At 45.5% G+C, this 11359-nt stretch overlaps 1 protein-coding gene across 2 annotated transcripts; it reads right to left on the bottom strand.

Annotated features, from left to right (window-relative positions):
• Nucleotides 1–360: 360 nt before the first annotated feature.
• Nucleotides 361–8701, bottom strand: ETFBKMT (electron transfer flavoprotein subunit beta lysine methyltransferase). Of its 2 annotated transcripts, none has more exons than XM_074826239.1 (4): nt 8646–8701; nt 5386–5817; nt 2009–2139; nt 361–1286 (listed from the first exon to the last, which is right to left on the bottom strand). In XM_074826239.1, the coding sequence occupies exons 2-4, from the start codon at nt 5706–5708 to the stop codon at nt 922–924; spliced, it is 819 nt and encodes a 272-aa protein (XP_074682340.1). In that variant the 5' UTR covers nt 5709–5817; nt 8646–8701; the 3' UTR covers nt 361–921. The 2 variants fall into 2 exon arrangements, with proteins under 2 accessions (XP_074682340.1, XP_074682341.1); XM_074826240.1 differs by lacking the exon at nt 8646–8701 and adding an exon at nt 6889–6973.
• Nucleotides 8702–11359: the final 2658 nt, after the last annotated feature.

Here is an 11359-nt window from a genome sequence, read left to right as displayed (position 1 = left end):
TTTTTAACCCCACAAGCTGAGAATGATTCTGGAGCTTGTTGTCCAGCATCTCCTCAAGAGAAGAGAAAAATTATTATACCCAACTTTTATTCCCTGGTTTAGGTAGTTACCTTCTGATCAGAAACATCACAGAAGGAAAGATTTCATCCCCCACCAGCTTCCCATGGTGATAGATTGCCTTTTTTACCCCTGCAAAGTTAGGGAATGTAGATCATTTCACCGTACTCTCTAGGGGATAAAGTTACCCTATAGCTGTTACTATTTAGTCACTTTCCACTTACTAAAAACTTTTACTTTGGCTAGAATTCAAGAAGTATATTCTAGATTTGTGTGCAACTCCTAAATAATCACTCTGGCAGCTTCAAGGAAGGGTAGATTTTTATTATAGAGGGAAAGGGGAGACTCAAATTAGTTACTTTGACGTTCAGAAGAGATATCCAGAAAAAGAGCAAGGCACTTCAAGTTGAGCATAGTATGAGCTAATAATCTAGCAGAGAGTTTTGTGAAGGGCAGCAATAATTGTCTCTATACATATCTGCAGAAGTCTGTGGAAGCAGTGCCGTAATCTTTCAGCCGCCGCCTTCTCCCCACAGCAGTATGCTGGACGTCCAAAACCATTTCAGAATAGTGTCAGAGAGCAGGACATGAATATACATGAAAAATATCAAGCATGCAAACTCTTACATGTAACTTCTCTTTGGATTTGCACTTCAGTGCAGGCCCTCTGGAATACAGTTTGCATGTAGCTTGTACCTCAAAGGGAGCGAAAGCTTCAGTGAATGTGACTGAAATGAGTACGCTGAAGGTACAGTAATTTACTTTGCATCAACAGATATGTTCTGTGTTTAATTACTATTTTCATTTTACATACTTACTTACAAAAAAAGCCAACTGAGACAAAAATTCGTTAGAAAGCCAGCTTCAACAGTTTTCTAAGCTATTTGAGGGCTGATAACTCCAGACGATACTTGATGTTAATCCATTGTTTTCTTGTCTAGTATACTCGGGAAGCGAATATTCTATAACTTTGTGCAACTGACTGCGAATGCTGTGGCTTAAAAACTGATGCCTGCCAGGGTCACCAATCAGCACTTCAGTTTGCTGTATCCTGATGCATTTCCTCAGCCAGTGATGCAGACCATCAGCAAGTTGTTCATCATAAAACATATCTCCTAGAACAATGAGGTCCCAGTTGCCAGCCTCTGAATTAATGATGTTCTTAATGGTGATGGGGAAGGGATTCAAGTAGTTCAGTTCACAGTTCAAGATCATCGCCACGCCTGCAACTGAAGAAAAGTCAAAGTAAAATGAAAGTTATGTTTTAGGATTCTGCCATTCAGCCCCCTCACAAATTTCCTTGACACATCTTTCAATTTCATCTCTTAAATATTTTTGTTTATCCTATCTAGGGACTTCCACAGTTTTCATTATAGGTCAAAATCTGGCATAAAGTGATGGAATTTTATCCTCACTGTACCATGACACAGAAAAAAACTGTTCCTGGAATGGATACCAATAGAAACCAATCATGGAATCAAACCAGAATATCCAACTGCCTTAATCTACGGATATACTTCCTAACCAATGAGTAATTTAATTATGAATAAACTGAATTCATAAGTCAATTATGGGAAAACAAAGTCTGGGAGGAAAAGGTAAAATCTGGGCCCCAACATATGAAAGTGCAGGAAAATGCAATAGTCCTACAGAGAAGCCAACTTGCTGCCTGCGCTTGGAGTTCTCTTCCAAACCAGCCGCAGTGGTGTACAGGCAACACTTGATAGAAACTTTACTGTTTGCTCATTCTGAGGAGCTATGGAGACCTTCTCAGTGCAGGAGAGGCTGGTACAACCCCGCTCTAATACTGGCAAAATCTGTTCATCTTGTTAGCATTCTTAGAATTCTGTTTGGAACCTGAATTGTTCCCAAATGGAGCAAAGAAAAGTCAGTGTTGAATATGCTTTAAAAAATAGTATCTTTACACAGAGATGGAAGAAAAAGGCCTTACTAGGGTCGATGTCATTAGCAAGGACTTGTGATGCACCACTCATCACAGCAGCTATTGCTGTTGCTCCACATCCACTTCCAAGATCCAGAACCGATCGTCCTTTAACAACGCGTGGATTATCTAAAATATACCTGAAAAGAAAAGCTGTTAAAGCAATGAACAAGATTATGCAAATTTCTGTTTTGCATTACACTGCATAAGAGTTCTTGTCATAAGTGTAATGAAGCATGGTATCTTAACACTATTCCACATGTGCAGCTGGTACATAGCTCCTTATTTGTCTCTACTGATATAAAAATCAAGAACCATCATCTTTCGCCCTTACTTCTCCCCCATCCCCCAAACAAAAAGAAATCCAGCCAAGTAAGCCAACTTTTTACTTCAATCAGCTCCTCTGACAGGTGAGCTTATCTAATAAACAGATACAAACTGCAAGGTGATTAAAATGCTTGGTATCAGAAACAGGAAAGTAAGGATTTGTAAAAATTAAAAGCAATCTGACGGAAGAAACATGGAGATGTATTTGCAGTGAATATTGCACCCATCAAAAGACTAGGTCTGCTCATTGCCCTAAAATACTGCTTATGCAACTGCTTGGAAGAAGAGGAACTTCTCTTTCTTTTCCTGAGCCACGTAGACACAGATTTGTGTTGTCTTCTGGCATGGAGGATGATGGTTGGCTCTTCGTGCAGGGCTACTGGTAAGCACAGCTTTTGCAGCTGGGTTCCAGTGCAGAGAACTGTAATGGAAAAGTTAAGATTGGTGTACATCGCGAACAGATGGGTGGGAATGTCTGGGCCTCGAAGCAGCAGCAGGAATGGCAGAAGGAGGCCTAATATGAGTGTCAAGCATTGATGGCACCTAGATCCCAGCACATCTGTATACAGATTCCCAGGAGCCCAGACTGGGAGAGCAAAAGACAACCTACTGTCGTCATAAACAGTTCAAGCCATTAAGAGTCGATAGCAGGAAAGTTGAGACCAGGTCTGAAGATACAAAATGCCCAGATCAGAACCCCAGGAGACATGAGGAGGACCTGACATCCTATGCCTCTTGTCCTACATGTCATCACAAGGAATCCTACCAGGACAGCTTGGTGCTTCGGAGTAAGTGGGTATGAATCCAAGGAGTGAAACTGGCTCAGTTTTAATGAAAATCACCTTCTCCTATGAGGTCTGGCACCTAGCTTTGTTACACCGTTAGCACAATGTTGCAGCATTATTTGCTACTTTGAAGATCTACCAATGCTCTCTTTTCTGAGGGCACTCAGGCAGTACATTTGTGCAGAGGCTCAGCGACTGGGCTGTTTGGCAACACTCCCCTGAGGCCATCAGGCCTCTGAGGACAGCCCCCAGTTTACCAGTAGCATGGTGGACAGGGGTGGGACCTCCACAGAAAGTTCTCCCTTTCCCCTTCTCTGGGCTATGCTTGGATTTGCGATGGCTTCCCAGCAGTAACTTGTGCAGAGCATGATCTGGCCTAAGGCTGCAAGTGCCTTGTTTCCAGCTGAGTGGTTCTCAAGTTACAGCTAATGACTGTGGTGACTTAGGACAGCTGGAACCGACTATATCCCCTGGCATGGACACAGTGCCTTACGCTGCTGCTGGAGACTGCTGTCTGCCATGCTGGGGTAACGAGGTGTCTTACGTTACACCAAGAGGAATAGCTTGAAAGAGGAGACTCCTGATCTTGGGGAAATGCCACCTGTGAAATGAGCACAGTTACAGAAGCAGCATGTTTTCATGGTCCCTTTCTACTTTTCTGGATTATGCAGCTCATTTCTGACATTCCCAATACATCATACAACTGCATAAATAATAAGTCAATACAGTGGTGAAATGCCAGATAATTACTATTGCTACCCAAATATCTGGGCATATGAATCATATGATAACAAAATGTAGAGATAACCTTACCTAATTTAATTACACAATGTTTAGGAGCACTCTAGTTCAGCTACATGGCAGGCTAATCAGCTCACAATTTAACTGTAAGATTCATCCTTTCCTGGTCACAAATGCCTTCCTATTTATGCTTTCTTGTAGAAAAACAGCAAAGCCCCATTTCAGATCCTTCCCTTTCATCTACATGGGGAATGTCTGACAGCTTGTTCTTTGCTGTAACAATTATGAACTTTTTCTGCTGTTCAAAGTGAGAGAATTGATTTTACAGAATAAAAGAACTCTTAACTAGTTCCTGGGAATCAAGAACATTAAAGACATTTTGACAGTAAGTGGCCAAAATCAAAATGTGGCTTCTAATGTGACTAAAAGACAGCCACAATAAGGCTTGACAATAATGCTTCTGAAGTCCTAAATGAGGAGAGTGATTCAGGCTAACCAGCACTCCAAGTGCATCAGCATAAACCTGCTTTTCTCAACAGACCAGACACACATGCACACTCCTATCTCCTACAAAAAAAAAAAAACAACCATGTTTTACAACAAAATAGAAATCCTCCTGTTCAGAACGAAAATGACTGATAGAATTAAATACCTCACTAGGTTTTGATGGCAACTGCCCAGCCCTTCAACAGCTCCAAATTCAGCCCTGTTGTCAACACATGCATCACCACTGAAGACAATAGATTTCAACTTAAGAGCTCATACTGGTTTTGGCTGGCATAGAGTTAATTTTCTTCCTAGTAGCTGGTACAGTGCTGTGGTTTGGATTTAGTGTGAGAATAATGTTGATAACACACTGATGTTTTAGTTGTTGCTAAGTAGCGTTTATCTTAAGGATTTTTCAGTTTCCAGTGCTCTGCCAGTGAGCAGGTACACAAGAAGCTGGGAGGGAGCCTGGCCAGGACAGCTGACCTGAACTAGCCAAAGGGGTATTCTATACCATAGAACATCATGCTCATTATATAAACTGGGATGAGTGGTCTGGGAGGGGCGGATCGCTGCTTGGGCATCAGTCAGCGGGTGGTGAGCAATTGCATTGTGCATTGCTTGTTTTTTCTGGCATTTTATTTCCCTTTCTTTTTGTTATCTTCCATTACTACTATTATTGTTGTTATTATTTTTTATTTTATTTTAGTTACTAAACTGTTCTTATCTCAACCCATAAGTTTTACTTTTTTTTGATTCTCTTCCCTATCCCACTGGGAGGGGGAGGAGCAAGTGAGCAGCTGCATGGTGCTTAGTTGCCAGCTGGGTTAAACCATGACAGAGCTGTAAGTTTTTCTAAATACAGGAGGTGCTGATTCTTCACTGCCAGCCAGCAGACACTGCATCTCTCCTGTATAAGCAGAGAGGAGTATGGATAATGTGCTCTCATACAAGGCAAATACACACTGCTAGGAATCACTACAAACAGAGCCAGGTCTGACATCCTGGCCCACAGCAGACTGGACTTCGGTGACGCATGCTGCATACCTGGAGAGGGCTTGGCCTCCTGGCCAGTAAATTGCCCAGAATGGGTCCCCATAAGGCCACAGGTCAGGTTTTTCCCTCCAGAACCTGCAGCGAGGGGTAAGGAGGCGCAGCCGTATCTCTGGCGTGAGGTGCCCGCTGCTGGTGACCTCCGTGTTCTCCTCCAAAAACGCTCTCACCTCGGGGTCCAGAGACTTGCCAGCACTCCAATGGCAGCAGCGCTTCCAGCGCAGAGGGAGGCCTCCTCCCCTCCTGCTCCTCCAAGCCTTGGCAAAGGTGTTCTGCCTGCCCAAGAGGAGGAGCCGCTTCCAGCCCCGGAAGGCCATGTCTCCCCAAGGAGAGCTTGGAGCACAGCTTACCTGAAGCAGGTGATGAGGCAGAAAGCCTGAAACAAACTCACAGGATGTTGTTCTTCATAGTGATGGATGACAGGTCCTGAAAGGAGAACAATGCTACGTAAGTGATGTTTCTTCAGTGACTTCAAGGCTAGGCACCACCAGGGCTTTAGGAAGAGGAAGTCAACATGCTGTTGTGTGACCAGGAATGTGTGCCTTGCCCTGCCCAAAGAGCCTCTGAAGTCTGAAAGAAGTGGTATTTAAGGAAGAAGCTCTCAAGAGACCCATTCAGGAGAGTGCTATAAACATACCCAGTGAGAAACAACCAGCTGATAGAGCTAAAAATTAAGCACGCAGCCATTTAACATCTCCCTCTGTCTTGAAGGTATACACACAGTAAGCTACTCCCATTTAAGGTTCTTCCATTGAATCTTAAGATTTTGCAGTAGGGCTCTGGCATTGCAGGGCCTATGGACATAGCAAAGGATATCAGTAGGTTGTTTGAGAGACGCCATTAATTACAAGTTTTATAATGGTGATGAGTCTTTCAGGAAAGCATCTTTTTAAAGGGAAGCCATTAAAGGTTTTCCTAAAAAGACTTTCCTCTTTCTACCTCAGATTTGTCAGGCTGCCAGGTCCAAAATGAAAAAAAAAAAAATCCCCAAGAATTTATCTTAATCAGAATACTCCCAATTTGTTGCATTTCAGTCTGTATTTTAGAGAATCGATTAGTCTTATGGTACAATTGTCTCATGTGGATGCTCACAGCTGTAGAAGAAAGCAGACCTCCACCACTGTAGCCTGTTTCCCATGAGAAACTACGTAAACATCTCTGAGATGTCTAAAGAGAGAAACTGAATTCAACACATTTTAAAAAATAAGATTTTTAAAAGGTGAGACATTCAGAGTGGATGAGCTCATGTTCAAAGGCCTTCTGACACTACTCAAGGCCAGTTTTCAGGTCACAAGCAGTGAAGAAAAGGAGCATGAAAGATTGGTACATCAGAGGTTTGACTCATTTAAGAATGAGGAGAATGGAGAGTGGAGAGCCAGAGCACTCAGCTGAGAGGTGAAGGAAGAACCTCTCAGCGCTTCATCACCATACTCTCCTCACCCACCATCTCTTGCAGCCCCTGAGTCTTTCTTACACTGATGCTGCGTGTATACTTACCAAGTGTTAGCCTGAAGAGAAAGCAACTGTTTTCCTGCCTTCCTGGTCAGATCTCCTCCTTCATCCATCCTTGAATTCATATCTTTTTTCCTTCCTTGTCTTGCTCTCTAATTTCGTTTCGATAACTCTGACTGACTTACTTGATTCACAGCACAGCTTTTGAACCTTCCCCTAAACTGATGACCAGAGAAGCATTTAAAGCCTGTGCTTCCACAACAGCAAGACTGCAAGTACAAAGAGACACAAGAGAAACTGCACTATTTTGTGATTGCTTTCTTTCTTCCACAGTGGATTTCATGAAAAAGCAGAATGATGCATGAAGAAAAGCAACTTCAGCCCGCCCCTGCCACTTTTTGACAACAGAAGAATTGTGGCCAGCTTCACCACCTAGAGCTGTGCAGGTTGTCCTTAAAAAAGCTAGACAAAGGGACAAAGGAAAAATATGCTAATAAAACAGTCTTAACACTTTGTATTTCATGCCTTCAGTTTCTCTTTATTTGTCTGTATCTTTAGTAGAAGTTCATACGTGTTTAGTGGCATTTTTGTTGTGTGCTGGCCTCTGCTTCAGGTACGGGGTTTAGTTTGATTGCTTACTAAAATGTTAAGCCGTGAACTTCCCTCCTGTAACACATTGCTATTTAGGCTAATAGTCCAGTTAAGTCTTTGTTTAAATCATTGGCTAAAGGCTTTGTATTTTTATTATAAATAAATACACATGACTGAACATTTTGCATTTTTCCACATTTGAGAATGCCATTCAGCAGAGTCCATGTAATTAATGAATGTAATTAACGAGTGCCTTCCTTCCTGAAGGCAGAGCTATATAATCCTCATCTGCCTAAGGGAAGCAGGAAGTTAACTGAAATCAATCAGAGGCAGAAATCTTGTCAGCTAATGCTGTATGCTGGTTTTTCCCCATGAATTGCTGCAAATTAGTAGTGCTGATATTCAGTAGCATGTATTTTGCATCGCCTGTCACGATGGTTACTCTTTTTAAACTAATTGTTGGTAGAGAAATATCTGCCAAGAGCTCTGTGCTCAAAATGCCAAATCGAGCTTAAGCACTTAGTGCAGGCAGGCGTCAGAATAGCTATCACTGCGTTTGACACTCCCGGCCCTCCCATCTTACTGGGAATCAGTGGGCGAGCAGAACTTGGAAAAGGGGGCAAAACAAAGCAAAACCCAACCAAAAAAAAACCCAAACAAACAAAAAAAACCCCAATTCCTGTGCAATTTAAGATTTTTTTTTTTTTTTTTTTAAAGCAGCAGGTGCCTTTCAAAGCATAACCACACCGACCCCACGCTTCCCATCGGAGGAATCCAGACCTCTTCGAGGCCAAAGGCCGCCCGCTTCAGCCAGGGAGGCAAATACCGCGCCGCCACCCAGCCCTGCGGCCAAGCGCCGCCCAGCCCCGGGCCACCGGCACAGACACCTCTCCCACCCAGACGCCCCCAGATTGTCACCCCGGGCCGCGCACCCCTCTGCAAAGCGGCCGCCAGCCTCCGAGGGGCACGGACGGCCCCAGCGGCATGGCGGCAAGGGCTGGGGCCAGGGGCAGGCCAGCACCGGGGCCTGGGCAGGCAGCACCGGGACCTGGGCCGCCCCGCCCCGCCCCGCCCCGCCCCGCGCAGGCCCGGCCGCGCCGCTCCGGCCACCGCGCCGCTCCGCCGGGCCGGGTCTGTCCGTGCCGCCCACCCCCACCCCCGCCCCCCGCCGGGGCGGGACCGGGGCCGGGGAGCGCCCGGCCCACACCTACCTGCTCCCGGCCGCCGCCGCCGCCGCTGCTGCGCTCCGCTCCGCCCTGCTGCGCCGGGGCCGGGCCGGGCCGGGCCGAGGAGGGCCGGGATCCCCGCCCGCCCTTAAAGCGGCAGCGCCGCGGAGCCTCTGGCCCGGTCCCGGTGCCGGCAGCTTCGGCCCCGAACCCTTCGCTGGTGCTTGGGGTGGGTTTGTTCCGTACCGCGGCGGTTCGGGGCAGCGGCCTGGGCCTGCCGCTCTCTAAACTCAGGCCACTGATCCGTGTCCTGTGCTTGCTCTGTTCCTGCTTCGTGTAAAATGCTTTTTAAAAGACTTGCATCCGTGTAAACTAGCTCTGTATTTTAAAATGTTAATAAAAATCCACATGGGAAAAAGAATAATAGCACGTATCCAAATTTGACAGCAGTGAAAATGAGGTAGTCTTTATTTTTTTTTTTCTTCCTTTGCATATCAGATCAAGGCCTCTATCAAATCTGCTATGGCCTAACCGAGGTTTCCGAATCTCTTTGAAACAGCAACAACTATTGAAGGTACTGGCCACCAAAAGGCCATCCATCCAGCGCCCCAGTGCCGGGTCTGTTCCCCAGGCAAGCCAAACCTCTGTTTTCCCCTCTCCGTGTTTCTTTTCCCCATGCTCCATCTGTCCCTTTAATATTTCTGTTGCTTTAAAGATCCCTTCGTTTCTCTCCTCCCCAAACCCCCTCCGCGTGGACAGAAGGGAGGGTCTTCCCTGACAGCACTATTTTGTTGTTGTTACTCAGGAGGGCACAGCTCTGCTACAGGGAAGCACCCGACAACCTGCTAACAGTGGTGTCTCCTCTGAGGCCACAAAGTGCATTTTCACTAGGCAGCGACTTCGACTTGTCCATGACTGGACAAGGAACCAAACCCTCCTGCATCTCCCCCCTTCCCCAGCTGCTGTCCTCCACAGAGAGATCCCCCCGGCCAGGGGCTCGCCTCCCGCCCAGGGCCAGGGCCAGGGCCAGGGCCAGGGCCAAGCCCCTCCTGAGGGTGCACCAAGGCCAGGCCGGGGCTGGAGGTGGTTCCTGGGTTTTCTGCTGGCTGCTCCACTGCTGCGATTTCACAGAATTTTTTCACAGAATCATCTAGGTTGGAAAGGACCTTGAAGATCATCTAGTCCAACCGTTAAACTGCAATCCCATGGCTGTCCTTCTGCAGGGCTGGTTTTGCTGCGTTGGTTAGCTGGCTCCAGCCAAGGCAGGCTGGAGAGGCACCTGCAGCTCTCCAGCAGCTCCCACCGGGTCTCTGCCCCATCTCCAGTCCTATCTGCCAGGATTTAGGGAATACAAGCAGCTTCTGACAAGACTGACAAATGTGGTTTTCTTTGTCCCTATGGGACAAAGTGTCCCATATTTCACACACTGTGTTTTGAAAACACTTCTGTGCATTGCCTGAGGTGATGATCGTTAAATCCTGCAGCACTTAGAGTGCAGGTTTTTGAAAATAAATGGTGATTGCACAGCCTAAATCTGGATCTGCCCATATCTCTGAGATTATGAGGCCATCTAGTGATCTCCTGGCTTAGTACAATTAAAATGTGCTCTCCAGGTTATAAAGCCGGACCTTTCTTTTAATCGCGGGTGATCCCCAGTGTCCAGAGAGAAGGTGGCCCCTCTGTGCTGAGCTGCAGAGACACCAGGATAGAGGTGATGCACTGGGAGGAGGTCACGACGCGGACAGAAGCTGGTGGCCACCTGCCATATGAAGGAGCCTGAAGTCCACACACACATTAAGCTGTAGGGATACTTGCATGCCTTTTATAAAGCAGGACTCACACTCAGTCTTTTTAGAAGTGATCCCCCAAATTTATATAAAGGTGTGGATCTTTGTGGTTTAGGCTCAGGAAGGACATTATTTCTTGAAGCCCTTAGGGGAACCATGAAGTTTCAAAGGTCTTGAGTCTTTCAGCAGCTCTTGCTGGTCCTCTCCAAGGTGGGAGACATTGAAAACACTCATAATACCCAAAACTGTGCATAAAATGTTCAATTCAGGACCCAGGTCTTTATGTCCTCTAGATACTCACCGCCATGCTAGGAATAAAGAACTCAGTAATGTAACAAGAAAATCATTATCAGCATCAACTCAGGATGCCATGTAAAATGTGGTAACAGCTTCAAGCATACCTGACAGGTGATGATACACCTTTACCTTGCACATTTTATTTTATGCCTGAGAAAGTTCTCAGAGAAATCTGACAGGAAAGCTTTTTCACTTGGATCTTCAGCCTCTTTGATTTGGTGTTTTAACTAGTGACTTCTCAGGTCTAGTTTTTCTGAACTCCTGATATATGATATTAGTCGATAGCTATGTGAATCTCAGTTACTAAGTCACTGCTGTCTAATATAGACCAACATCCCACTGAGGCAGTTAAAAGAAATGTTCCCTGGCTGCACCAAGAGATTGCTTAGGTGAATAAGGAGGGGTGAAGTCCTTGCTTCCCAGTAACATTGGCTAGGATGCTAAAAACAGAAATCCACTCTTTCTTATTTAACTACAAATATTTAGTTATTATTGTATCGACTCTTAGCATGACATAAGAAAGCTCTGATACCAATGATAGCTGTCATCACTCTTGTGAAAGTCTAGGTGAACCACTTAGACTTTCAGGACATGCTTTGTGCTGATTACTTCAGCAAAATATCAAAGACTGCCCCATGAAAAAAAAAATGTTTCATTTCCAAAGGCTTTTTGCTT

The sequence above is a fragment of the Strix aluco genome, chromosome 5 (genome assembly GCF_031877795.1).
Source record: "Strix aluco isolate bStrAlu1 chromosome 5, bStrAlu1.hap1, whole genome shotgun sequence".
Lineage (NCBI taxonomy): Eukaryota > Metazoa > Chordata > Aves > Strigiformes > Strigidae > Strix > Strix aluco.
The sequence above is the reverse complement of the archived record's forward strand: the minus strand, read 5'-3'. Positions and strand labels throughout refer to the sequence as shown.